Raw genomic sequence first — 26,793 nt, 5'->3', positions numbered from 1 at the left:
TCTGAAACTTCTGCTGCGTTGGCTCGACAGTTGTGACTCTAGCATGTTGTCTAACAGGTTTCTTACTTGAAAGTCTTTCGAGGTAGCAACACCTGCTTTCCTGGTTAGTCACAGATTTATCTCTCAATACCCCTGTGGTTAAACATTTGCTGAACATGGGTGTCAATCATACAAAGTACTGTAGGGTTAAACCATTTATGGCTTATAGTAAATAGTCCGCGCAATCAAAGTCTATAAAAGCAGCCAGGCAGAGAGGGCATTGGTAATAGCTCTGATGCCAATGTTGCAACACTTGGACCAGGGAAATGTACATTTATACAGTGTCTATATTGTGCAGTAAGGAGTACAAATATGCTGTCTATAGTGAATCCTGTTGCAAGGAATAGCCTGCAAACTGATGCAACAAAACTAGAATTCCTTGTGAAAAGATCATTATTTTCAGTATTTCTAAGCATTTCAGGCGTCTTTATCTTGCACTGTATATGGATATTTCTTTCTAAAACACACTCCAGCATATCACAAAAAAAATGACTCAATGAATCAAAACAGTGACAAACTTTTTTTTTATTTTCAAAATCCCATCTGTCCCATTACAGTACCTCTCCACTTGACGCCATAAGTAAACAATACCTCTTGGACTGCACACTCACTGTGAACCTGCCCTTAGTAAAAGTCGCAATCTCTGCATTTTTGCTTTCTAAAAGGTAAATAAATACAATTTCTTGTTTATTTTTTGCACACATTACACACAGTACATTTACACATACAGTCTAGACATTCTTGATAAATTAATTAAAATTAGAAATATTGCAGAAGTGCCCATAGATACAAATATTAAGGCTTATGGTGGGGACAGTACAGTCTCTGGGACAAAGTGGTAGACTTCATTCTTCAAATGTAGTGAAAAAGGATTGTTTTTTTTGTTTTTTTTGACACAGATATGTCACTCCGCAGCTTCAACGTAATTGGCGGGATAGAAGCCCTCTTTCCCTCCACTGAGCACGCCTCGACACCAGCCCTGGTCGTCCTCCTCCTCCACCTTCAGAAACACCTCCCCTGGGATAACAACAGAATAATGGATCATTTGGTAATCTACATAATGACAAAACAATGTGTATGTGTAGTTTGGGCAGCATCTGGTGGTGAAAATTGAGATTTTAAGATACATCTGTACTTCCAAGCCCCCCCCCCCAAAAAAATAAATAAAAATAAATAGAAAAAGCTTTGGCATTGTTTCGATTTCGACAACAATCTGAGCCCGATGAATCCTGGCATTGTTACCTTAGAATATGCCTGTGCCATCAAGGAAGAAAACTACTCATTGAAGGAAAAGCCTGGTCATTCAGTATATTCAGGCAGTCAGGTGACCTCATTCTTTGAGCGCATAATCTTGCTGAACACGCTGTAATTAGGCGTAGGAGGCTCGTACCTATTTGCTTAGTTAAATCCAGGTGGTGGGCTGTGTGTAATTACATAACATTAAAGTTTTGCTGCGTGCATGATAAACACAAGTGCCGTACCTGCTTTGAAAGAAAGCTCATCGCCCTCCTCCCCTGTGTAGTCATACAGCGCTCTCACCTTCACTCCTCCAATCATCACCCTGACACATGCACAGTAAAACACGTCAAATAACAGTGAATAGTAATGTTCTCCATGGCACTTTATGATTAAGATACTCACGGCCGCGAGTCTTTTCCTTTCTCCCTCTTTTTCCGCTTCAGCTTTTTAACTGGTGGGACCCATTCCTGTTTTGAACAAAAATCCAACATTATTATTGTTTTACCATTTCTGTAACTGGTTATACAGTGCACAGTGGGAGGAAATTACTTACATTTCTGCCTAAATTGGTCTTTATTAAAATCACAAGAATGAGTAAACAGTGTCTGCTTAAACCAATGCCACCCAAACATTTACATTTTATCATATTTTTATTGACCATAACATGTAAAAATTCACAGGACAGCGTGGCATAAGTGAGTACACCCTTGCATTCAGTATCTGGTTGACCCTCCTTTGGCAGCGATAACTTCATCCTGACGTTTCCTGTAGTTTCAGATTACGTGCACAACAATCAGGATGAATCTTATACCATTCCTTTAGGTCAAACCACAGCATCTTAATCGGGTTTAGGTCAGGACTTTGACAGTGTATGTTTTTATGTGGCAAGGGCAGCTTTAAGCCACACTCAGTGATTGGACTTCAGGTTGGCTCACACTTGACTCTAAACGTCAGCATAAATGTCTAATTATCTCTTGGGAGGATCCTTAGCCAGGGGCTGCACTCACTTATTCCTCCTTGTCCTGTGAATGTTTATGGCCAATACAAAAATATAATAAAATGTAAATGTTTGGGTGGTGTTAGTTTGAGACACAGTTTACTCATTCTTGTGATTTTAATAAAGACCAGACCACATTTTATGACCAATTTAGGCAGAATTGTAAGAAATTCCAAATGGTCTATGCACTCACTTTTCCTCCCTCTGTATATATTTATTTTATGTAAGTATTGATTTTCTTTTACTCTTTGTGTGTTACCTGGATCTTTGGCCAGTCTGTGGGCATGCCTGGGCCGTGGCTGTTCTTCCACCATTTGAGGTCTTCCTGGTCACTGATGGCCATGAGAGTGTCATGCAGCTCACTGTAGACGGCCTTCACGCTGAAACAAGGACAGACATGGATTCAATTACAAACATGTGACTTTTTCCTTCCTCAGCAACAAATCTCTCCCAAAATGTGCATTGATTTAAATTGGAATTGGCTAAGGATTTGCGTGTCTCCTGACTCAGCTTTGTCCATTAGTACATGCTTAGGAGGGGTGTACTGGCCAGTGAAGCCCAATTTCTAGTGTAATAACAACAAAGAATCACTTGCTAATCCATAACCTATGCGTGACTCAAGGGCGCGCCCGTTACCTCTCGTTATTGGTGATGTCCAGATGTCTGTGGATGGAGAGAAAAGCTTGTTTTAAGAAGCTGATCCTCTTCCTCTCTTCCTCCTGGGACTGCTCAAAGATGGCCTCCATCTCCTCCATGTAGCGCGGCGTGTAGGTTGTGACATCCTCCAGCCCTTTTTCATAACGCTCCCTTATCTGCATGTATCACAAGAGGGGCTTGGTCAGAGGTGAGCAGTACATTTACTCCACTGTACTTGAGTAGTTTTTTGAGGTAATTGTTCTTCTGAGTATTTTTTATCATGCTGTGCTTCTACTTGAGTCAGGTTATTTTGACTGTACTCTTATTCTATGTGTTAAAAGCAGACTCGTAGTTTTGTACCTCATCTTATTTTAACATATTTTTTTTTTAAATCAGGACTTTTATGCTCAGTTGCTCAGTACTCAAGCAGTATTTTGACCAAGTACTTTATCACTTATACTTGAGTTTGGGTCAGTGCATCAACTTCGGTAAATATTCTGATCTTGTTGTGAAAAGCATTACCCCCCATTAAATCATTATAATGTCTATTGATGGGTTTCAGTCACGTGATTTTCCCGTTATGGACGCCATTTTGAGGGCTTTTAATCATTCAAAAGATGGGACGGCGATGTTTTGTGTGTTGCTTCATTTCCATGGCAACGGCCCCCATTCTACATCGCTTGAAACCCATGAATATAAATCAGTGAGTGCACTGTTCCCATGGCGGACTCCATAAACAGGGAATGGTGTAACAATAACACGGCCCCGTACAAGGGAAAGTCTGGTACAGAATCGAGAGGCTGGGGGTCATGTTTAGAGCGGGATAAATAAATACCACCACATGCATCAGGCTAATGAAACACATGTTACCGCGGGGCCTCGGCATTTCATCATCCGGGCCCTCTCTCCTGTGCGCCTGAGTGAGTGCCTTTGAGGAGCGGGCCCCGGTGCGCAGCAGGTCTGTCCTCACCTTCTCCTTCTCCTCCGTCAGCTTGGCCTTGGCGTCGGTGAACTTCTGTTTCTTCTCCGGACTCAGCTCGGGGTTGTCGTTCGCCTGCTTCTCTTTGTCGATGGCAGCTTGTTCCCTCTGACAGGCCTTGTGGTACGCCTCTCGGGCCTTCTCCAGCTGCGCAGGCACATTCACACACATGACTGTATGCCTTCTATTAAGCCAACATGCGTGGGTCATACATGAAAGAGAAGTCGATTCCGCATTGATAAGCAGGTTTAAAGCCAGAGGAAGGCTGTGTTTTTAGAGCTTTGCGTGGGGCGTTTGGTTTTTTAATCGGCTTGGCATGTTTCGCTTTGCACTGCACTGCCGACTGGAACATGGCAGTAACTTTGACTCACTGCTTTTATAAGCGTAGCTGTTTAGTCTGCATGTCCTTGATTGCAACTTTGTTTGCAGATGAAAACAAAATACCGTGTGGTGCCAAGACGGAGATTTAAATTACGGAGTAAGTAAGTCACCTCTCTTGCATGTGCATTCTGGTTTTACTTTGATGACTAGTACCTTGTTTTCATGTGCCGCACTCTGGAAATGCTACTTTTTAAGTGGATTGGATTGGATTAGAGCTGAGAGCATTATTCAGTGTGATAGGAGCCTGGGGGCCTACTCCACTGCACGAGATGCACCTCTGGAAACAAAGTTAAATCAAATAAACGGAGGCAGAATTAGTTCCAGTGAGTCTAGTTTCTACACATCAGTGGTTCTCAACCTTAGATGGTACCTGGGCTTCATCAGTTGGCACTCAGGGTTATCTGCAATTTCAGGCTTTGTTCATTTTAATTCAGATTAGCAATGCATTTATTTCCACACTACTTAATCCAATTATTTCCACTTAGGCCTGATATGATACACACCTGATTTGCTTTTGATCTATTTGGAAGGTCAAAAATGTTATGTGGCGGTACTTGTACTTGGTGTGAAACATTTGAGAACCATTGGAATAGCCACACTACAGCCCGATCGATGAGCTTATATTTACAAATATGTTGCACCTTGACAAGCTTTTTGGTCCAGGGCTGCTGTGCCCGTGAAAAGCTGCTCTTGTTCTCGTGGGTCTCCTTGAAGCCGCAGAAGATCTTCTTGGGAAAGGTCTCTTTCTGCCAGGCCTTGATCCGATCTCCCTCCTCAGTCACGAGGGACTGTGAGATGGACGAGTGTAGGGCAGACAGGCGCTCGGTGGAGGTGAAGAAACACTGCCACGCCTTCATGAGCGAGCCGTACAGCGGCCCTGGGGACACAGTGCAAAGAAACAGGCAATGAACTAAGGCAGAGAGAGGGGGCGTTGAGTCATGGAACCAATAAAGACGTAATGACCTCCATTTGTCCAAACACGCGCAGATGCACTCATTTAATAATAATCAACAGTTCATGTGGACTTGATGAAAGGCAAATGTTCTGTAACATGCAGCAACTCTATTAATGACAGGGCCGGGGACTCTTCACACTTTGGTACTTATAATTAAGGTTTACAGTGTACTCTTCAATATATACAAGCAGGGCTCTTTTTTAAAATAGCAGATAATTATCATCATTTTACAGAAGATCTCTGAGTTTGGGTTTGTCCTCGTGAACTCAACACATACATGTCTTAGATGATGGCTAAGTTGCTTCTGTCTGTACAAGCCTCTTTGTCTAGGACCATTTTTAAGGATGTACCCCACCAAAGACCCATGTTTGCAACAGCTATAGGTGAAGAAAAAAAAAATCAAATAATCATAACTTCTAATTATAAGACCTTGTAGCACTGAACTTAACTCTGCCCTAGAGGAGAATGAGTGTTGCCAGTTGCATCACTACAGTTTTGTTCTTTTCTAAGCGCAGTGTTATGTCGATGTAAACACAGTACAGCTCAATGAATCACTTACTCGAGTCCACTATTGTCTTCCACTTGGTGCTCCACTGGCTCAGCTGCTGGGCATACAGTTTCTCCACTTTTGCTCTTTCAAGGAAGCAAGCCGTGAGGTCATTACAAGCCTGGAAGGACTGGTCAGTTCTGTGCACTGTCCGAACATAATTTCCTGGCTGAGAAGGGAGAAAGTTGTAAAGATCTGTATTGTTTTACATTAAATCTATAGTCCATGCCTCACCATCCAGAAGCTCAGCTTCTTGGGGTCCTCAGGAGGCTCCTTGGGGAGGCTGGCCATTGTTGAAAGATGTCTGCGGTGGAGAGGGACAGCGAGCTGGTGTCACTCAGCAAAGTAGTTTGACTGGTTGAGATGCATGCAGCATTAAGAGGAAACAGCTTACACAGGTAGCAGTGATTATCATGCCACAGGTTGAACGTCTTCACTGTGAAATGTGCTGTTAGTGGGACGTCTGACCGGTATCTCAGAGGAAGTCACTGGCAGCTGACTCTTCGCAGCATGTGTTTGGGTAAGCGTATTACCATAACAACTTGTGTTATTTACACGCCGTGGCTCCATCTGAGCCTGCGTGCCTGAGAGCATGAGTAAGGGGAGTGCTCCAGTGGCAGACTGGAATTCACAGGGAGGGATCTGACAGCAGGAATAGAACAGCTGCTCCGGCATTCTTCCTGTTGCCTTCCCAAAATAAACAGCGCGGAAAGGTCATCTTTCACCAAGGCTCTGACTAATACCAGCTATATTATAAGCAATGTGTTCACTCTGTTGGAAATCTATATAACAGTGTAATGTTGTGTGTTTTTTATGTTGTAGATAGTGAAGGGCTGAACAAAAGGAAAGGACAAGCAAACAAGCAGAGAATACAGCTACACTCAGGCCTGTTTGGGAGTGTTGACACACGGCTGACTAATATGAAAGTGACTAACCACACCTCATCACCGGACTGAACATGGCACAGAGGCTCCTGCTCTCAGCCAACGTCGCCAATGCTCTTTTCTAGTGCCTCATTGTTAAACAGACTTCTGTTTTCTTGTGATAACATTGAAAGAGCAGTTCAGGCTTCTGTCATGTCAAAGTGTGCGATGCACAAGCCAAACAGGGAGATCAAAGCACAAAAAGTGTCAGCAGAGCAGTCACACCGGGCACAAAGCAACACTTACATGTCTCCCTGAATCACCTCTGATTACACAAGTGCTCACTTGTTACTGTAGGGCCGCTCTCAGGATCTCCTGCTCCATTTGTGAGTCCATCTCCCCCTGTCCCATCCCCGCGCGCCTCTCTCCTCCTCTAACACACTCTTCTCTCTCTCACTGACCCAATTTTTCCCCCCTGGCACTTAAAGTTACACTCACACTTTGTTGGTTCAAAAGTGGGTGTGGAAATATAATACAAGTCCAGTGATCCTTTTACTGTTAATTTGCTTCAGGGCAAATAGTAAAAAAAATTACAAAAAAACAGAGGGAGGAACTTACCGTTTGTACCCCCACAGTCCCTCAAGTGTCTTAAATCTTCAGCTATTCCTATTCAACCTCCATCATAAGTTGTTTAACCAGCGCCCACATTGACTGTCCGCTCTCTGCTAGTATTAAAACAGCTGGAAGCGTCCCCCTCCTGCCCCTCTCTGCCTGTCCCTCCCTCGGCCCGTCTCAATATGGTGCTAATGAGACAGGGGCACTCCATTTTGACCTGGCAGCGCTCACAAAATCATGCCAGTGCGGCGCAAAGTCATGTGAGCTTATTAGTGACAGTGTGTTAGAGCGGAGGGGCAGTCCAGTGAAGCCATGTGCAACATTTCGTCCCCTGTGCTCCCTTTTGTGTGACCTCTCCGCTCTGGTCAGGCCTAGAATGACTGGACTGGGATGACTGTACAGCGTGTGTGTGTGTGTGTATGTGTGTGTGTGTGTGTGTGTGTGTGTGTGTGTGTGTGCTTGCTTACCTCTTTGATGGGGTGGTGTTTTCTTTGGGACAAAAGCCAGGGGTACACTACCTTCATCCAGAGACAGATGATGCACCTCTGGCAACAACACGTGTTTCGCATTGGCCTTCTCCTGTCGGATCAAGGCTGTGAGTACTGTGTTCAAAACAGGAACGAATTGTTAACAGACTGCACCAAAAATCTGCACATCATTTACAACAATTTAATACAATGTACAGGCCAAATCAGAGTAAGCCCTTTATCTGGTCAATACTGTTTAGCATTTGACTTTACAGCACAGGAATAAGATGGAAATGGATAAAGTGTAATGATTGTTATATGGTAATTGCTCTTCACCAGGAAACATGGTTAGTACCTATTTCTTCTTTGGAAACAACGCATCCCTGGTTGTTCCAATTAATTTGTCATTGTGCTACAAATTAACTCTCTGTACCACCTAAATGAACTTGGCACAGAGAAGAAGGTCGACGAAACCAAAACGTGCCTTTAAAGAGCGTCTAACTTACCTTGAAAGTTTGTTTGCGTGTCTGAACAGAGGGTAGAAAGTGTTCCTAGCGTCACACAGTTTTGAATGGAGAAAATGCAGTATTCAAGCAGTGCTATTTTCCTTAGTCTCTGCATTACCTTGCACACTGTTTTATTTCTCTGGGTTGTATTTTTACAATGTCAAAAGCAGCTCGCTGTTAAAAGTTTGCAAAAACATACAAAGTTGTTGCAGAGACAGAGCTGTGTTTTCTGTGAGCAGGTCCCTGGCTGTGTTTCAATGCTCTCACGGCCCAATGGCAGAGGTGGCTTCACTCAGAAAAACAACCCCTGACATGTGTAATGCTGTTAATTGCAAGCAGACCGTACAACAGCGTAAAACCTGAGCATGAACCCCACAAAGCCCTGATATTTACAGTCGTCTATAATGAAGCTTAAACAGGCCACCATCATTGCAAACATTCTGCATTCATCTCAGTCCAAGTGGTTTTCGAGCCTCGCGGGCACCTCTTTAGTTTACTGCATGAGTGAAGGAGCCACAGCTTGCTCTGAATTAAGGCATCTCATCTTCTCTGTTTGGTCCCATTAGTGTGCAAAGCCTGATGGGGGAAAAGAAACAAAACAGTGTATCGTTCAACCACCTCAGGACTGAGAAGCGGCTGCCAAATGGCTCAAGACAAGCCTTTTTAATGACATTATTATGTGCAGAGGCTCCTAGTACAAGCCATTTACTTAAGTACCTGGACTACTTGAATAACTGCATTATGTAATTTTACTTCTTAGGCTACTTTAATGACTTTATACTTCTACTTGAGTTATTTCTCTAAACTTGAGAAAACTTGACGGGAGGTCTATCAGTTAGAAAAACTTTGGGGGTCATTTACCAAGCGTTGGCTCATGTGCAAAACATGAGCAAATGTGGATCAGCAGCAGTAATTTTCCCATTTTTTACCCATGCAGCAATCTGTTTTTTACATATCAGATTTGGGGCCCTAAAACTGTAATACAGGTAATTTCAAATAGTAAATTAAGTACAACATGCCCACAAATATCTATATGCTACTTTCCAGTTTGCACTTGCTATGTAGCACCTGTCTTGATAAAGTGTTAAAGGCACACTATGTAACATTTTGGACTAAAACATGCTCCTAATGACCAGCTTGACACAGAAAATGCTATTACTGCAGTGGGTAATTAACGGATTTATAACTATTTAAATCTCAAATTCTACTCACTTTAGTCATATCTCCATGGAGACGAGCGGGAGACGTACCCACCCACTCCTGGTAAAGTTACAGTCATGTCTTAGGAGAGGAAAACATGTTTTTTGTACATTTATGAGTTATTTTTCAATTATGGAAAAATCTCTCTAAAAAATGCTTGTATTTATGTATCTGGTCTGTTCTTTTTGGGATTTTTTGGGGGGGGGCGAATTTTTACATTTTCAGTTTTGTTAAAGGGGCTAGATGCAAGTTTGCCATTTTGTACTCACTACTGCCACCTCAGGTCATACGTGTAACTGCACCTTCTATATTAAGGCAGTTGTGTTGAACAGGTCTGGGCTCATTCTACAAATTAGGACATTGTTGGAACATGTATGGGGAGGAAAATACTTATTTTTAACATTTTTAAACTCTGTATAGTCCCTTTAAAGGCGCATTATGCTACTTTTTATGTGGAAAAAAAAGTTGATATTTGTGCGTACTTGACCTTAGTGACCCAGAGGCTGTATGAGTGGTCAGCATGGCGCCTTTACTTTCCATCACAGTGGTCTCGAGGACGCTCCAGGATCAATTGTTTGGAAGGTTTTCACTGCTGACTCACCAGAAAACCTACAAAACAAATGATCCTAGAGTGTTGTAGAGACCACTGTGATGGAAAGTAAAGGCACCATGCTGACCACTCATACAGCCTCTGGGTCACTACAAGGTCAAATACGCAAAAATCTCAACATTTTTTCCCTGCATAAAAAGTTGCATACTGCACCTTTAATTGCTCAATACCAATACTTAATAGAGTTAAGACTTTTGTGCTAAAATACGCATTTCCCCAAATACATTATTACTCTCACCTGGGTAATCACTACTTCTTCATTACTCTTGAGTACATGTATATGATTCCTGACTCACCTCTGATCATATGAATGAGGCACAAGAGAAACAAAGACACAATTTTATCTTTTATTTCAACACCTTAGTTATACCTCTATCATAATATTCATCATTTTATATATACTGTATTTCTTTAAAACAAAACTTTGTAATATTTATATATACTTTAATCTCTGCATACAGTACTTAAGGGTCATATTGTTTGTAGATGCACTCGTTATGCATTTTCACTAGACCTAGATCATTGTGTAAGTGTTAACGCTTTCTACGCTACTGCTCGGTCCTATTGTGCCAGGGTAGTGTCCATTCAAAAAAAACAACACAGTCACACGCTTAAAACAATGCATTATGGGATACATCAGGGTTACCACAGTGCGAGCAGTAGAGAAAGCATTGGAAAGAAAAGGAAAAGAAAACAGAAAAGTTAAGTCTTAAGAGAATTTGTCTGCACGTGTTGGAAGACAAAGATTCTTAAAAAGGTTTACATACTTAATATAGTAATTATAATATACTATAATATTATGTTATTATCAGCGTGAGCACATATAAATCTATAAAGGATGTGGTCTGGCCTCACAGTCGTAATGACGAATGACTAATGTCTGCGATTTCTTAAAGAGTGACAGTAAATTCTTGAATTGGATATAGAAAAAGGTTGTATTTCATCCGGCTAAAAGCGTGAGGTATTAGGATCATCTCGTAGTGAAATTAATCTTCACATTTGGACCATCGCTTATGTCGAGCAAGATCATAACAAAAAAACAAAAAAACAAAGGTAAAGCGTTCGGCCACCCGAGGCAGACACAGACGGCGTCGGACACAGAGGCTAATAGAGTGAGGAAGTGGGTCAGACAGAGGAAAGCCCTTTTATGATCACTGCACCTGCTGCGAGAGACACAGCGCTCCGTGTTATGGCATCAGAGGTTTCTCAGCCTGTGTCTATTGGCCAGACTCGCACTTGAAACGATGCGCAAATGAGTCCGCCACCTTCCACTTTAGCTTTCTCTTGATCTTATGTAGAAAACAGGATCGATCCGTCACGTTGACTTCTGTGACTGTAGCCCCCCGTATCAGCACAGTACAAACAAGCGGTGCTAACATTGTGGGATCCATTTGAACAAAGATATAATGAAGGCTCGCAAAAGACAGACGTGAATATCATTGGGGGAATATCGCAAATATAATAGAATAAATAATGCTGTGATTGTTGGTCACTTGTCTATACTTTACAAAGTCGTCGTGGTCTGACTCTGAGTCCTTTGCTCACAGCTGTTTGAATCTCAGATGGGCTTAAAGCTACAAAACAGATGTTTGGGTGTGAAATTATCTTTGTTTCACTACAGTTTGTGGCCAAAAATCAGTCAAAGTGTTTTCTCAAGCAGCAACTATATGAGTTTTTCTTGAACTATGGCAAGAGTTTTCTTGCAGCAGATGGTATGACAGTCCATCTGTCCGTGAATGTGGATAGAGAAGTGCATGTATAAGTTTGTCTCGATAGCACAAAATGGTGTCCCAAGTATATCTTCCATGTGACACATCACTTTCAAATCTCAAAAATATGTGACTGCATCGTTGGGGTATGGCATATTAGCAGCAGCCCTTTGTCCACGCTCCTGTTGAAGTCCGGCTTTCTTCTCTGGTAGATCCCTGTTAACCTCTTTCAATAATAAGAATAATTCCCTTTGATTCGTCTTAAAGGTCCCCCTCAGTCAGTGTCTTGGGGAGAAGATGTGACATGCATGGGAGAACTGGGTACCCTGGGGAGAGAGGTTAAATCAATGCATAAGAATGGGAAGGAGTCAAATCAAAAGCATGTATGATTGATAAAGAAGATAGGATAGGAACAATGGCTGACGAAGAATAATAATGGCTATGGTACACAAAGAAAGGGGATGGTCCAGCTAGTCTGTAAATGAAGGAAGATGACTTTCCTTCACCATCCGTGCTTCCTTTGTGACGTTTATAGACGTTCGCCCCAAAGTCAGTCCATCCTCCCTCACCTGTCTGTCAGTTTCTTCAGCGCCCGCTCGATGTTCATGCGGTGGCCCACTCTCGTCACCCCCAGGTCCAAGAAGTCGTCTTTTGTCAGCGATGGTAGATGCGACCCGTCAATCTCATTGTCTATAAAACGCTCCCTGTGCTCGCCCAGGTTCAGGTACGTCAGCCAGTCTGCCACGTCGTACTTGGTCCAGTAGGGCAGGGGCTTCACAGCAAAGGGCTTGGCTGGTGGTGGTGGGGTGAGGTGGGGGAAGTTGAGGCATGACGGGCTGGGGGGCAGATGCAGAGGAGAAGATGCCCCTGACAGAAAGTGTGTGGGAGATAAGGAGCGGGAAACTAGCAGCGGGTTCGGACTGTGCATCCCTGATGGGGAGAACAGCGGGGGTGTTGAGGACTGGTACGGGTCTCCAAGAGGCAGGCCAGGGGAGGGGGGAGTGAGCGGGCCAGGGAAGTCAAAGGGGCCACTGTAAACAGGTGTGGTGGGAAGTATGGGGAGTGAAGATGGCCTAGGTGGATTTGGACTTTGCTGTTCTGTGTTATAGATAAGGGGACTAGGGGCGCGTCGGCGAGATACTGAAGACCGCATCTCTTTAGTGGGGCTGCACTGGAAATCAAAAGTCTGCCGCCGCATTTTGGAGCGGTGCTTTGGTGACGTGGGATAAGGACAGTATGTTGGAGAATGAGGGGGGTGGGAGTGCACAGGGGACGTGGGGATCTGTGGTGAAGGCGATCGGGTCCAGTTTCGCTGCACTTGAGGCGAGGGAGAGACAGAGGGGCTGGCCGACAGGTTTGGGGTCAGAATCTGACGATGCTGTGATGAGGAGGTCGGTAAAGGGGACGTGGAGCGACCAGTCGGAGGACTGTGGAAGGCATCTGTATAATCTGCAGAATATCTGAAACACACAAATAAATAAATACTTAGAAAAAAAATATATGTAGTAAGGTGGAACACTTATGCGGGTATTTTCATTGGGATATTTTTGTTATTTGCAGCTTTAACCTCAGAGGAGTTAAAACTCTCCCGTTTCCCACAAAGCTAGACTCCACTGAGAAAATGGCTAAATTACAACATGTGTGACTGCCATTGTGTGACAGTGATGTTTTAACACCATTGTATTACATTGACTAGATACTCACTGAGGCAGTGATTCACCAGACTTTGCAGCTATAATTACTTTATGTCAGGCCATACAAACCTGTTCATGGTGGGTGATTTTGGAGAGTGGCTCCAGTCATCCATGCTCTTTATACCGCTCATCTGCTGCAGTTTGGAGCTGAGCTCAGTGATGATGCTGGCCTTCATCCCTGATAGAGGCGAGTGCATTCTCCTGCCATCCACAGCCATGCCCCCTCTCTGGATCCTTCCTGTCACTTGTTCATGCTCCTCCAGATCAACCCAGCCCACCTGCCGAGTTTCTATGGGCCTCTCTAAACATGCCACTAAAGAGGTGGTAAAGCCATCCTCCATTTTGGATCTGCTCTGTTTTAATCTTCCATCTGGGAGGACTCCATCAAACCTGGGATCTTCAGGATTGCTTTGCCTGTGAAGCTGTAGCGGCGCAGGATTGGTACTGTTCTGTCGTCGTAGCGCCACTGATGGACCCCTCCCTCCTCCTTCCTTGTAATGAGTCATCTTTGGAAATGCAGGGTTTGCCAGTTTAGCACTGAGCACATCGAACGTTTGCCCACCTGAGTAGGCTGTGCAAAGATCCTTTTCCGTTTCTCCTGTCGCCCCTCCTCTGTCCCCCCTTAGCCCGGACAGACCCAGCATCTCCAAATGATGGTCACTACTGCTGTGACTGTCCAGCTCCTCTATGCCAGAGTCCACCACTGCGTCCTGCCACTCTCCACTTTTCTGAACCATGGTGTGATGATGCGAGTGGTCTGCAGCTTTTGCTCCCGAGGCGATGCTAGCTTTTGGGCCTGTCATGCTGTAGTCAGAGCTTGCAGGGGGGGTTGTTGTAGTGGTGGCCGCAGAAGTTGCAGTCATAGTGGTCGTAGCGTATGTCATGGTGGTGGTTAGGACAGCGGAACCTCTGTCTTGAGCGAGGCTTTGTCCACCCACCGACGGGTCATTGGAGCTGCTGTAATAGTCCTGAGGCTGGGACAGGGGCTGCGGCCTGTGTAGTGACGATGGGGGGGCATCAGCAGAGCTTGTAGCAGCAGTGGCCGTCGATGGAAATACCTGCGGTGAAGGGTATGACGGAGACAGTGCCGATTGTGTAAGGGTCGCCACTTCGCTGTCATAAGAGGTCAAACTGGATGCAGCCGAGTCCCCTTGTGAAGTCGTCTGGGGGGTGTTTTTTGCAGGCGGTGGCGGCGGATGGGGTACACCGGTGGCGTTGTGCCCCTGGATATGATGCTGTAAACCCCTTTCATGTTTCCCGTTGGCAAACTGTAGCGGTGGAGGTAATGGGTCTGCAAAGACAAACTCATCTTCAACATCAATTGACGGAGCTGGCGGAGGGAGCACCATAAGTCCTAAACCCTCCTGGGACTGTCCTGCCGCTGCCTCGCCTGCTCTCTCATGTGATGGGGCTGACGGGACAGTGTACTGAGGGATGTATCCGGAGTGAGACGCACTCTCGAACTGAAGGAACGAGGGTCTGCAAGGGGCGGGCTGACTCGGTGGTGGGGGAGGCTGCACCATCGAGACGGGCCTGTTGTTGTACACCTCTTTATCCTTCGGGCCTGGGTAATACTGCGGTGCGTACTGACTGGTTCTGTCCTCTGAAAAGCGGACTCTAAGACCCTCTCTCGGCCCTCCTTCCTTTTCCCTCTCCACCCTTTCTCCACCCCCCATACGCAGTATCCTCGGGGACTGGGGCCGGCTAAGCGGTGCCGGCGAGGTGGTGGCGGTGGGCGAGGTGAGATGCACGGAAACCGGAGAAGTGTAGGTCGATTGGGAAGGAGTCGCGAACAGTGAAGGGGTCGAAGTCTGAATAGGGGTTGGAAACGCTCCCACCGTGGACATCTGACGACCAAAATACCTGTCGTCGCGGCGCGTCCTGCGGTCGTCCTTCAAGGCTCGTTCTCGAGCCGCTAAGGCGAGGCCAAGCGGTGACGAGGGGTCCAGTACTTTCCCGGTGAGTGGATGGATAAATGCGGTGGCAGGCTGATTGCCGAACATTGAGGGGGCCGACTTGGGTTGGCCATCGTGACTGATTATGGGTGAGGAATACTCCGGCAAACCAAACGCAGGGGGCATACTGCTGGAATAGTTGACGTAGTTATCTCCAGAAAACATCCCCTCATCAATAGACTTCGAGGGCCTTAATCGAGGCATGGGCACCTCCATTTGAGAACTATGCAGAGGCTGAATCCTAGTCCCGTACTGTCCACCAATGTCGCCTCCGCCTGCCTCTCCTTGGATATCCTCTTCAGACGACAGGAAGAAAGAGGCGCTTTTTCTCCTCATGTCTCGAAATCTTTCCCGTTCCTTGCGCGCCCCTACCCCATCGCCGCCTCTGCCACTTCCCATACCTCCAAATGTACTTCCGAAAGAGGACGTGTAGTCCAGGTTATCCATGTTTTGTTGTTGTGTAAGAGTTGGAATGTCGGTCGATGAAGGCGTCGCAGTGGACGTCGGCGGCTGGGTTGATGTGGGGGTGAGCGGCTGGGGCAGGCTGCTGTTGGGACTGTCTGATGTGTTGTCCGCAGAGGGGGCGGGGGGTTCCTCTACCTCCTGAGAATGCTCTGCTTCCATGCTGCTCCCCTGACTGCTGCGCCCGCTGCTGCTGGTGGATGGCGCTTTGACAATGATGGTGGGAATTGGGATAGAGCTCTTCTCCTTTGGAGCCCCAACTTTCCCTCTGTGCGGCCGCATTCCATCCTCCACTTTTGATTGCTTTATCAGAGCGCCCCTCCCACCTCTCCTGGCGCCTCCTCTGCCCCCAACTGCCCCAGGCTGTTCTCTGGTGCCCATTTGCGGGTGCTGTGGTTGGGGCTTCGGCTTAGCGCTCGTTGGTGGTGTCGCGCTACTGTATCCTCGTCTCAAACCTCCCATTTTCCCACCGCCTCTCCTGGAGGCGTCTTGCTCTCGGACCAGTCCCTCTGATTGTCGGCGAAGAGTGGGGACGATGGGCTGTGGAGCGCCTCTGTCCCAGCCCGCCTGAGAGGGATGTCCTGCCTGGGGGTGGTGCTGGTAGTGGGGTTGGGACACCGGAGGTATGGGCATGGCAGGGCCTCTGCCAGTGTAAGGGCCTGCAGATAGGGGGGGCTCTGGAGCAGATGTGTTCGGTGGTGGAGGGATCTCCTCAGGCCCTGGTACTGAGAGGCTCCGGGACAGCTTCATGGCGGGTGGGTGAAGAAGTACACGTTCCTCCTCCATTGCACCTAAGCAGGTAAAAACAGTTGCTAAAACAAGCTCAATGAAAATACATAATAATAATAATAAAATAGAGGATACCGATGGACTTTTGGCGCATCATCATGGCATGTTGAGGCCCCTGTCCCGGCTGGAAATGAGCTTGGTTGTAGCCATAACCAGGTCCAGACGGCATCATGCTCATTGAAGGTTGCTGATCATAGGCCGGCTGTTGAAAGAGACAAAAAGTAAATAATTAGAAAAAAATAAAAAACACTACACAAAATCCTTCCCATCAGCGCCCTCATCTCTCAGTCCCAAATATCCATCTAAAACCGTATAATTTTACTATCCTTCGATTTGATATAAATGAAAAAGGTGTAAATGTATCAGGCCAGATAATGTGTCTTGCATTAGGCAGCAGGAGATTATAGATGAATGGACACAACCTGACTCACACTTAAGTGTTCTGGCGTGGGTGGGCTATTGTCAATCATCCTCTGTAGAGACTAGCGAGGGCAGGGACTAAAAAAATCTTAAGATCAAGTCGCTTTATACATCAGCATTAGTCACTACATCGTGAATAAATCGGAGAGATATCTTAGTGCATTAAAACTGTACATTTTCAGTCATCCAGGTGGTGTCGTCAATCTCAGTGCATTAGAAAGTCCTTCCTGTTTTTGTATTGTTCACCTATACATAGCAAGTCCCAGTTCTATCCAACGTTTCCTTTGTTTTAGAACATTAAAAAACTCCCCTCAAATTTCCTTGAAAAATAATTGCCACTTCGCTTCTGTGAAACTAGTGTGAAACTATATTTAATTGACCCTTTACACAGGCATAATTCCATCAAACTAAATAATGATCAGAAAAACGTGAAAACCTGTATTTGAAACACAACCGTATCCAAACCCACAGCTGTTTGCTATTTGTTAGTTTTATTACTCTTGAGTTAAAGAGGAAATTGGGACCAAAGAGTCAAGTATTTGGATGGACACAACAGGGACAATCCTCTTCCACCGTACCTCATTGGAAATGTTGGGAGCGATGTTCTTGCCCCGGTCCCTCTTGCCCCCGTGACCCCTCTGTCCCTGACTGTCCGGTGTAATGGTGTGTTGGGCAGCAGCCAAGATTTCGTCCAGCTTATCTAGGACACAGAGTGGACAAGGAGGTCAGCGAGCCCAGAGAGAGCACACCCAGCCCAAAACAGTTTCTTACTCTGGACCCCTGCCCTGCTACTTTCCTTTGTCCCTTCAAACTGAGAAGTAAAGGTCAGAAATACAGCCCTGAGAATTGGAAAAAAGCTTACAGCGTAGCTTGATATTTAGATTAATTGTTATACAGTCTTAAACAGTCTAAACACCTGCATTTAAAAAACAACAAAAACAATCATAATAACCACTTAAAGATATTGTAACATGTGAAACCTCAGGAGATTTCTATCCTAAATTTGAAAGAAAATGGGGACACCCTCAAGTGAATGCTTAAAAGTGGGGCAAAGTTAACTTGGGATGGAGACTTTCAAAACACACTCAATTTCCCATGAGCTGAGCGCCGGCTTACTCAGGGCCATCTGATAGACTGTCCTCTTCTTGTCAGGACCCTGGGATGTCTCATACTCTGAAAACACACAAAGATCATCAAGCAACATGCTTTTTACTGACAGCTGATGGGCTGATGGGGGTAATGAGAAGGAGCTGATATTCACCTGGCTTCTTTTTCCATGGAGAGGCAGCTGTGGCATGCATTAGTTGGAAAACACAAATTATAGGAGTGACTCAAAGTGAAATGTCCAGCTGCATGCTTTTTTTTTACTGCATTATACTGTATATCTTACAGCAAATGAAAGAATGGAATAAATACATACACGACGCACTGGTCACGTGACACATGCGATGACGTGGGGTCGGATGAGAGGACGAGGATGATGATGAAGGACATTAAAAACACTCAGGGTACACAAGGCCATTTCCACACCTTTGTCCACTGTACGCAGCACAACACATTGTGGGGGAAAACAAGGACAAAACATATTTAGTGTGTCAGACGACTGAGCTTGAGTGGTGGCTATTCAATACATTATGCTAAAAGTAACAAGCCAGTGGAACTACGTACTTTTATAAACTTGAACAAAAAAACGGTGCTGTTTCTTGTCCTCTTACCCATCTCCTCCAGCTCTGATGTCATGGACTTGGAGCGCAGGGCGATGGCAGGAGGGGTCAGTCTCTTAGTCTGCTGTGGAGCTGCCAAAAGGGAATCCAGCCAAATGCAGTCTTAATGTAATGTTTAGTACTCTCATATAAACATACAGTCACCAATGACAACCCACACAACAGATCCAACCACTCAGTGCTCATAAGTGGAGGACGTGTACCTCTCTTCCGGTTTGTGTCTTCGAGCTCTGGGTTCCGCGCCACCATAACGACCTTCACCATCAGGCTGTTGCCCCCCTGTCGGATCATGTTGACCACCTGCCTGTGACCGACCTTGACCACATTCTGCCCATTCACCTGATCAGCACACAAGGGCACACAATATTAACCATTGCAAAACTGTTTTTTCCATGAAAAATACACTTTCTGTCCCATTTCTCTCCAGAGTAACTTCAGCAAAAACCTGCCATTCCTCTGCAATGACAAAAGCCGCCAAAGTGACTCATTGCAGGTTGAATATGTAACATATAAATTAGCATTTTGTTGGATTTAATGGAGGTGCACATTCAAGAAAACACCAGGAAAGGCATAAAGAAACTTAAATAAGTGTCTGTGTAGCCTATGAGGCACCATTTTCACTTTTCATCCAGAACAAATATTTGCTGAGAAACTCAAAGTAAATACAGTGATTAAATAAAATGAATGCAAATAAACTGTAACAAATATGACAGCACATTATGTCTTTCCTCCCCAAAATCAAAAGTAGTTCCTGGATCCTGAAGAACATCACAGAGCCTTCGACATCCTGCAAAATCTCAATGTTTCAGAGTCACATGATCACTCAAATAAAACTATAACAATAGAAATATTCATAAACCCACTGAGCTTTTGGATTTGCACAAGTGACACATGACTGGCTGCGCTGGGTCATTGTAGCGCTATGAGAGCACGTCTCTAATTGTGTTACCATCAACAAACGGTATGCTGCGTAATCCATCCATAGCATCACCAATCAGTGTCGAGCCCACTTTTCTCCATGGAAAAAATGTCTTTATGTTGGCATAGGCCTCCACTTAAAGCTTTGGAAACATTGTGTAATGCACCGAGCCTGTCCTATATGCTGAGTAAACCCACAGAACAGTTGATTACATGTAATGTACCATCATGGGAACCTCAGAGACCTTACCTCGATGAGGAAATCCCCCATCCTGAGGCCCACCCTCCAGGCCACGCCTCCCTCATCGACAGACTCCAGGTACTGAAGCGCAGGGAAGGCCGGCGTCGGGGTGAACTCCTCTATGGGAGTCTGGGCTGCAGGAATGAGCACAGGGAGGCCCAAAGGATTAGAAAGGGTCAAACACAGCAAGAGAACACATCATACTGAATAATCTATCAGAAGATTTACCTTTGGCCCCTCGCAGCACAAAGCCAAAGCCCTCATTGTCTTTCTTCTGTAGCAGCACTGTCTTCTCCTTAATGATGTAGTCACTTAGAGAAAGACAAATGAAAAAGCTTCTATGCGTGTCTGGGATATCAACTATGTCTTCTATACTGTCTCACATAATGGATTGAGAGATGCAAACAGGAATGTTGACATACAAAGACAGGATGGTAACTGTTGCCAATGGAAAATTGATCTGTGGCACAGGCAAAACTGAATGGGTTGATCCATTTTGAACCAGGAGGTGAAAGCACACTGTTCAGATGCACTTAAAACTGCTGCACTATAGTTTTTACTTTGTAGAAAATGATAAAGTCACCAGATGTCAGCACTAGCCACACGTGACACCTCTGATAATGTACAACAATACAAGGACCTATCCACAGACAGAAACAATGCTGGAGCCTGGGAAGACGGTGCGACTGGCTGAGATCTGCAGTGTAGTGTTACCATTATTCCATTATTGTATTACCACGTCTGGGACTTCTGACCAAGCTCTCGGTAATACACTGAACACGGGTGGTCAAAAGGACTCCACGCTGCCACATCTCATGAATCATTTCTGGGCAAGCGTTTCCAACAATATCAATTCCCCCTTGTTCTCCCAGTGCAGCCCGTGGCTCAACAAAAGATGTATGATTTAAGAGGAATTCCGGATATTTCCTTCGAGGCGGCTCATTCCGGCATTAGTTGGCACTCGGCGGTTTAACTCAAAGCGACCTTAAAACTAAAACTAAAGGATTTGATACAATAAAACGGCTGAAGTGCTGGACTAATTTGTTACGGGAGCCGGCTGCCAAAACAATGGACCTAGCAACGGACATTACATGAAGTCATTTCCATCGCTGATCTTTTTTTTCTTATTTGGAACATTTTCTTCAAACTGCATGTAAACACTTTCCTCAGCTGTGAGTTAAATACCTCCTACACACAAGATCTTTCCATCTTTGCGCAATACAAAAGCATTTGCACATTAAAAGTACCACGACAGTACATCGAAGGACCTTCCTATCAGTCCAGCAATTAATCCGTTCACAAAGGTCACATATTGGTGTCCTCTTTGTATCTGTCACAAGCCTGGGTTGAATTAAATAAAGCACCAGACAGGGCATTGTAAGTAAAACAAATGACAAATACATCATGTCAAGAGGCAGCTCATACCAAAGCTGTAGGGAAAAGAGTTTAGTCTATCAATGGATCTATCAATAGAAACATGTTTTCTATTGATTGATAAAGTCAGCTCAGCGTGGTAATAGAGCATCATGTGAACCTCGGAGGTGCTGCGGAGTCGTGAGGCCTGGAGCCCCAGGCTTCCGACACCAAGCCATAACTTTAGCACCCAGCAGACGATCACTAGTTTCCCCCACTGAGGTCCATCCCTTGTGTGTTCTCCATCAATGTTAACTATTTCGCCAACGCGCGGCCGCCTTCAGCCATCTGCTCCTCACACCTCACTCCTTTTTTTCCTCTCACCCTGTCCTCACATCATGCCTTCCTTCTCAGAGGTTCAAAGTAGCATGCAGTGGGTGGACGCTCCAGCGGGCCGGTCTGCTTTGGGGTCTGCCGCTCCCGGAGGTGGGTCCTGTCAGCGTTCCGCCTGCAATGGACTTACACTCCTGAGTCATCCTCTCCACTCAACATCATCAAAGAGAAAAGCGTTTTTTTCTTTTCACCATTCACCTGCTCCGGGGGCTTTCTGCACGGGGACGCCACAAGTGATGCACTTGACGAACAACTATGGGCATGAAGGCAAAGCCGCGGATACTGTAGATAGATGTTCAGGAGAGACACTCCCTCAGCAGTCAGGCACTATGACGTATATAGCTTATATGTGAATGTTCTTTTCACAATGGACGCACACGCAAGCTCAACCACCGGCAACCCAGCACCCCCCCCACCACCACACACACACACACACTCTCACACACTGACTTTTATCTCCTATAGTGCAGGTAAAACAGCTCGTCATCCAAATTCATTGTGATCACGGGTCGCTTGGAAGCAGAGACAGGCTTTAAACGGGGAAGTGGTGAATGAGTGTGATGTGCTTAGAGAAAATCATGACTCAAAAGACAATGAAATACACCCACACTGTCTGACTGAAACGCATCAATATGTGCTCCCAGCAACACGCACTCGGATGCACGCACCATGCACACCGGAGGGAGCGGAAGAAGACACAGAAATAAACATGCTGCAGTCTCTCGTCAACGGTCGCCACATCGATATGACATGCGGGGGGAAAGGAGGGGGGAAAAGACGACCAGGCAGCCTCACACGCACACACACACACGCACGGACACACAACACAGAGCTTATTAGACTGTCTGTGAAAAGGCACGGCCTGTCAGTAGCAACATCTACCTCTCCCCTCTCTCCATTGTCCTCTCCTCACATCCATAGCCAGCCAATGAATGAGGAAACAGCCCGCTACCTGTAAATGTACCACACGCTCCTGTTTCTGGGGCCCAGTGACGGCCACGAAGAAGAGAGGGAGAGAGAGAAATCTAGCTCTCCGCATCCCCCCATTGCCACGTTCCCCCCCCTTCTTCGCCTCGCTCTCTCTCACTCTCTCTCCCTACAGCGCGCTCCGAACACCAGCGCCGCCGCACCACCACCACCGCCACCCCTTCCTCCCTCCCTCCATCCTGCTACAGCTCCACCACACGGAGGAGGGAGCGAGAGGGAGAGAGAGCGCAAGAGGAAGACAATGTGGAGCTAAAGAGGAAGATTCCCAGCAGTTATCTCAGCACCACTGGGGGGGGGGGCGTGGAGAGAGCAAGGTGTGGGGATGCAGTGGGGGGATGGGTGAAAGGTACAAGGCGAGATGGGGACAGTATGGGGAGGGTGGCCGCGGGGTCAAAGTTGGATTTTCTCACAATATGATGAAAAGCAAATAATACATAATTTTGCTCTGTGTTAAAATGGTTTAGTGAAAGCTTGATCCTAGGTCTTATTATCAGGGCAGTTCCAAAGCTCTGTATTGCAGTATTAAGAAATAATGCTTTACATTATGTATTCAGATACGCTCCAAGATCAACAAAGTAAATCAGCAAATCTACTGTGGCTTTTTTCCCTGGCTTTATCTCAATCAAACGCATAGTACAACACAATGGACACCAAAAAGGAGACAAATTTGACGCCCTTATCCGAGTTGAACACTGTGGGTTAATTGAACATTATCTGAACCCAACAAATGTGACTTTTTTTGGGTTACTGGATCTTACGAAGTACACACTGTACAGCAGACATTGCCCGTGAAATATACAAAAACACAGCTAGACTTAAACATGAAAATGTGCCAATGTTTTCAGTAAATTTGCTAATGTCCCTGTTCCCGGAGCTGTCAGCGCCCCTCGAGCGAACACGCGCGGCTCTACAACAGTCATTGACATTCTCCCGAGCGCAGCGCCGCAGAGAGGGGGGCGGGGGGGGGTAGAGCCCGGATCACAGTGTAATCGAGCACCACTTCACTTCCCCATGTGGCTGCAATTACCAGCCCCACATATGGATCAGGACCCACTGGCTGCCACTGCGTTCATTTACAAAACAAGCCGGGGTGAGTTCAAGGGCCGCGCTTTCCGACGGACCAACGTATGACGTATGGGGGGGAACTGCCAACGCTTCAGGAGAGACTTGCAAAAACATTCGGATTGAAATCGCAGTTTGAATGGTAGCAATTATCACATCGCAACGACTGCAACCATTTAGGCAGTACAATACTCTTTTGAAACAATAAAAATATCCATGGGTTCTTATCATGTTCAGGATCTGCTAACCATGGACCTCTACCAACATCTTAAGAAAAACACAGGATGTTTGCATTAGTTTAGCAGTTTTCTCTCAGTTTGTAAAAGATTTTTTAAATAGGCTATAGTGTGCTGAGTTGAGGATGTGTCGCTTCTACTCAATCAGCCCAGTCCAGTTGGCGGAATTTGAAAATCTTGCACCATGGGTTATTCCCGGGAGACTGAAAGCCTACACAGACATCTTCTCTCAAATGTAAATACTCCCGTGAATCTATAAAGTACGTATAAAAACATAAGCACAGTTGCAATTAGATCCTAACTCGTGCAGCGATACTGGTAAGCCATCAACATTAGCCTCAGGAACTAACTGGAGCTTGTGCTGTAGTCATGACTCATCAGAGATATGATGCATGTCCTCTCAAAGAGACGCAGACAGATGCAGAGGAACAAGGAGGAATATTATTATCATTTCATTCCGGAAATATGGACGTGTACAGTTACAGTGTGAAGCTATGTTTTATTGTAGGCAGGGTTTCACTTCGGCAAGCAACACATTTAGTCCAATTAGCCACTTGGGCCAGTTGGCTTTTATGCTTTAGCCAATATATCTCAAGATGGTAAGTCTGATTTATTTCTTTTGTTCTGTTGCAACAGTGTGCACCAGAAAATAAAAAGAAAAAAAACATGTGACCACCATTCAGGCATAGACCAAATTATACCTTCAGAATTTAAAGCCACACCGCGCAACATTTCACCCAATAAACTGAACAAAAATACAAGCATTTAATTTACTAGTTATTGTCATCTGTGAAAAATGCCTGAAAATTGACGAAACAAACATTTGTTTTTGTTGTTAGAGGCTCATCTCTCCTAAGACCTGACTGTACTGGGAGTGAGTACGTCTCCAGCTCGTCTCCATGGAGATGTTGACTAAAGACAGCCAAATGTGCAATTTAAGTAGGTTAGGTGCTCATCCAAATCCATTCTTTGATTACCCACTGTAACAATGCATTATCTGTGTTTAGCTGGGCATTAGGAGCATGTTTTGTGTATAATCTAAAATGTTACGCAGTGTGACTTTAAAGCAGAAAGTCTCCAATTATGGTACTAAATATAAATCGTTACAGCCAGTAATGTGGCTCTTAAAAACACTGCTTGACTTGCTGTTTGTGAATGTACAATCTGAAGTGATCAAAGTATTAAAGCAGAACTAAGTAACTCATGCCTAGAGGCCATAAGCGCCACTGCAGGGGTCGTCGCATGTTGCGGTTTTTTACTCATTAATTGTCCGTGAGAGTAAATACTACGCTGAAAGAAAAGACAAAGGGAGAGAGGGATATTGTACATCCAATTACACAATGGAGATTATTTTCACTCAAACTTGGCTATAAATATTGTTTAAGTGGTGCTAGCCCGCAGTTAGCTTTGCCTGTTAGCCTGTTCTGTTAGCTTCTTCTTTGTGATTCTATTAGTGCGTATTGGTGCTCCTACCCGGTGGCAGCGAAGTTGCAATTGTGCTTTTCTGGCCAGAGACACCAGGGGGAAATGAAAAATCCTCCAATCTTCCCATTAACACTTGTATCACCCCCAAAGGGACTACGAGAAGGATTTATTAAGGTAAAAAAGTTACTTAGTACTGCTTTAAAGATATAGGAAAACATAGACCTCCACCAAGGCATTAGCTCTACCCCGCAATGGCCATGCAATAGTGACTGGACCTGCTAAGAATACGATATGGATGTCTTCTATTTCAGATTCGCTGTTTGATGGACCATGAGGCCAATAATCTCTCCAGGGTTTGAAGGAAGTAATCATTTTTACCTTCAGTGACCCCTTGTGGTTGGAGTTAAGTCCCATCTCACACAGGCCAGAATCATAAAAATGTTTCATTTTTGGCAGATTTAAAAAGGTGAACGCAAAACATATTATGTCACACAAGTGTCTGTTTGGCTGAGTTGGAAGTGAGTGATAACAAGGAGTAGTGTTACCCTGAATAGTTTTACCATCCCACTTTCCCTTTACTGTGGTACTGTATCTGTTCTCCATATGAGTTCTGTAATAATGTTTATAATAGGATCATCATATTCCCGGGATTGTTGGCAGGCGGGTTTCTGATTACTGGCCAGCGTGTCATTTTAGCGTAAAACAAATGAAATGAAAAATAAACACAACTTAGCAACGCAATAATAACAACAGTTGTTACTTGATAGAATTGTTGTCTTGTGGGGTTTTTGTGTGTATGTAAATGCAGAAAACAGAACTTCTTTTACCCCGTATGGAGGTACAGGGGGTCAAGCACGCATGCCTACTGTGATGGAACGCCTCCCGCCTGTTGCCAAACGACAGTGTGACAAGTATTTCCATCACCTTGACTGGCCTCGCAGGCTTTCTTTGCAATAATAAACTCAGCTGCTGCCTACACTCATGCGACATATCACGGCTACAAATACACTCTCTCAACGACTGCGCCTACTCAGGTTTAATCCAGTCTTTATTAGCTCTTGTCCAAGTTGTAAAGGTCTGGACGACATCCCAGCGTGCATCGGGTGAGAGATAAAACGCACAATGCTATTCACATCTGGTTTTAGAGTATCTATTACGCTGTTGATCTCAACTTGTCCCCCTTCACGACTTGTTTTTCATGATGTTATCAAAAGTGGACACCGCCCAGGTTCATGACTCCTGTCCTTTACGTCTTCGATGACCACATTGGGATTTTACTGCACCTCAGTACATGCAAATCCATCACCATCCCGGGCTGTGTTGACTGGTTCACTAGTTTAAACACATCACAGTTTCGCAAATAGAGTGCTTCCATGTGTTACCCAATATTG

The 26,793-nt window shown here is 45.2% G+C and overlaps 2 protein-coding genes across 5 annotated transcripts in view; both read right to left on the bottom strand.

The window, feature by feature from the left end:
* Positions 1-563: 563 nt before the first annotated feature.
* On the bottom strand, positions 564-7,371 carry LOC306979095 (protein kinase C and casein kinase substrate in neurons protein 1-like). 4 transcript variants are annotated; one of them, XM_079577908.1, is made up of 10 exons: positions 7,255-7,371; positions 6,008-6,077; positions 5,786-5,942; positions 4,913-5,148; positions 3,882-4,037; positions 2,912-3,087; positions 2,535-2,655; positions 1,681-1,745; positions 1,521-1,600; positions 564-1,056 (listed from the first exon to the last, which is right to left on the bottom strand). In XM_079577908.1, exons 2-10 carry the CDS (start codon positions 6,062-6,064, stop codon positions 944-946), a joined length of 1,161 nt encoding a protein of 386 aa, XP_079434034.1. In that variant the 5' UTR covers positions 6,065-6,077; positions 7,255-7,371; the 3' UTR covers positions 564-943. The 4 variants fall into 4 exon arrangements, with proteins under 4 accessions (XP_079434034.1, XP_079434032.1, XP_079434031.1 ...); XM_079577906.1 differs by lacking the exon at positions 7,255-7,371 and adding an exon at positions 6,982-7,084; XM_079577905.1 differs by lacking the exon at positions 7,255-7,371 and adding an exon at positions 6,943-7,070.
* A 2,990-nt stretch (positions 7,372-10,361) lies between these two features.
* Positions 10,362-26,793, bottom strand: part of LOC306978407 (SH3 and multiple ankyrin repeat domains protein 1-like) — a 39,810-nt gene continuing 23,378 nt past the window's right edge. Inside the window, 11 exon segments of the mRNA XM_079576933.1 lie at positions 10,362-12,069; positions 12,313-13,203; positions 13,507-16,645; positions 16,719-16,845; positions 17,642-17,763; positions 18,180-18,236; positions 18,325-18,351; positions 18,779-18,859; positions 18,991-19,126; positions 19,956-20,080; positions 20,175-20,257. Coding sequence (XP_079433059.1) covers positions 12,018-12,069; positions 12,313-13,203; positions 13,507-16,645; positions 16,719-16,845; positions 17,642-17,763; positions 18,180-18,236; positions 18,325-18,351; positions 18,779-18,859; positions 18,991-19,126; positions 19,956-20,080; positions 20,175-20,257 — 4,840 coding nt within the window. The 3' untranslated portion in view covers positions 10,362-12,017.

Source organism: Gobius niger (assembly GCF_951799975.1).
Source record: "Gobius niger genome assembly, chromosome: 19".
In the NCBI taxonomy this organism is placed as follows: domain Eukaryota; kingdom Metazoa; phylum Chordata; class Actinopteri; order Gobiiformes; family Gobiidae; genus Gobius; species Gobius niger.
This window is presented reverse-complemented; position numbering and strand designations above follow the sequence as displayed.

What these genes read in the sequence shown, in the direction of transcription:
- LOC306979095 (XM_079577908.1), bottom strand. Translation starts at nt 6,064, where the DNA reads ATGGCCAGCCTCCCCAAGGAGCCTCCTGAGGACCCCAAGAAGCTGAGC. An exon ending in GAAGACAATAGTGGACTCGA is followed by an intron (nt 5,149 to 5,785) that starts GTAAGTGATTCA and finishes CTGTGTCCCCAG; the next exon opens with GGCCGCTGTACGGCTCGCTC. An exon ending in GACATCACCAATAACGAGAG is followed by an intron (nt 2,656 to 2,911) that starts GTAACGGGCGCG and finishes TCCTTGTTTCAG; the next exon opens with CGTGAAGGCCGTCTACAGTG.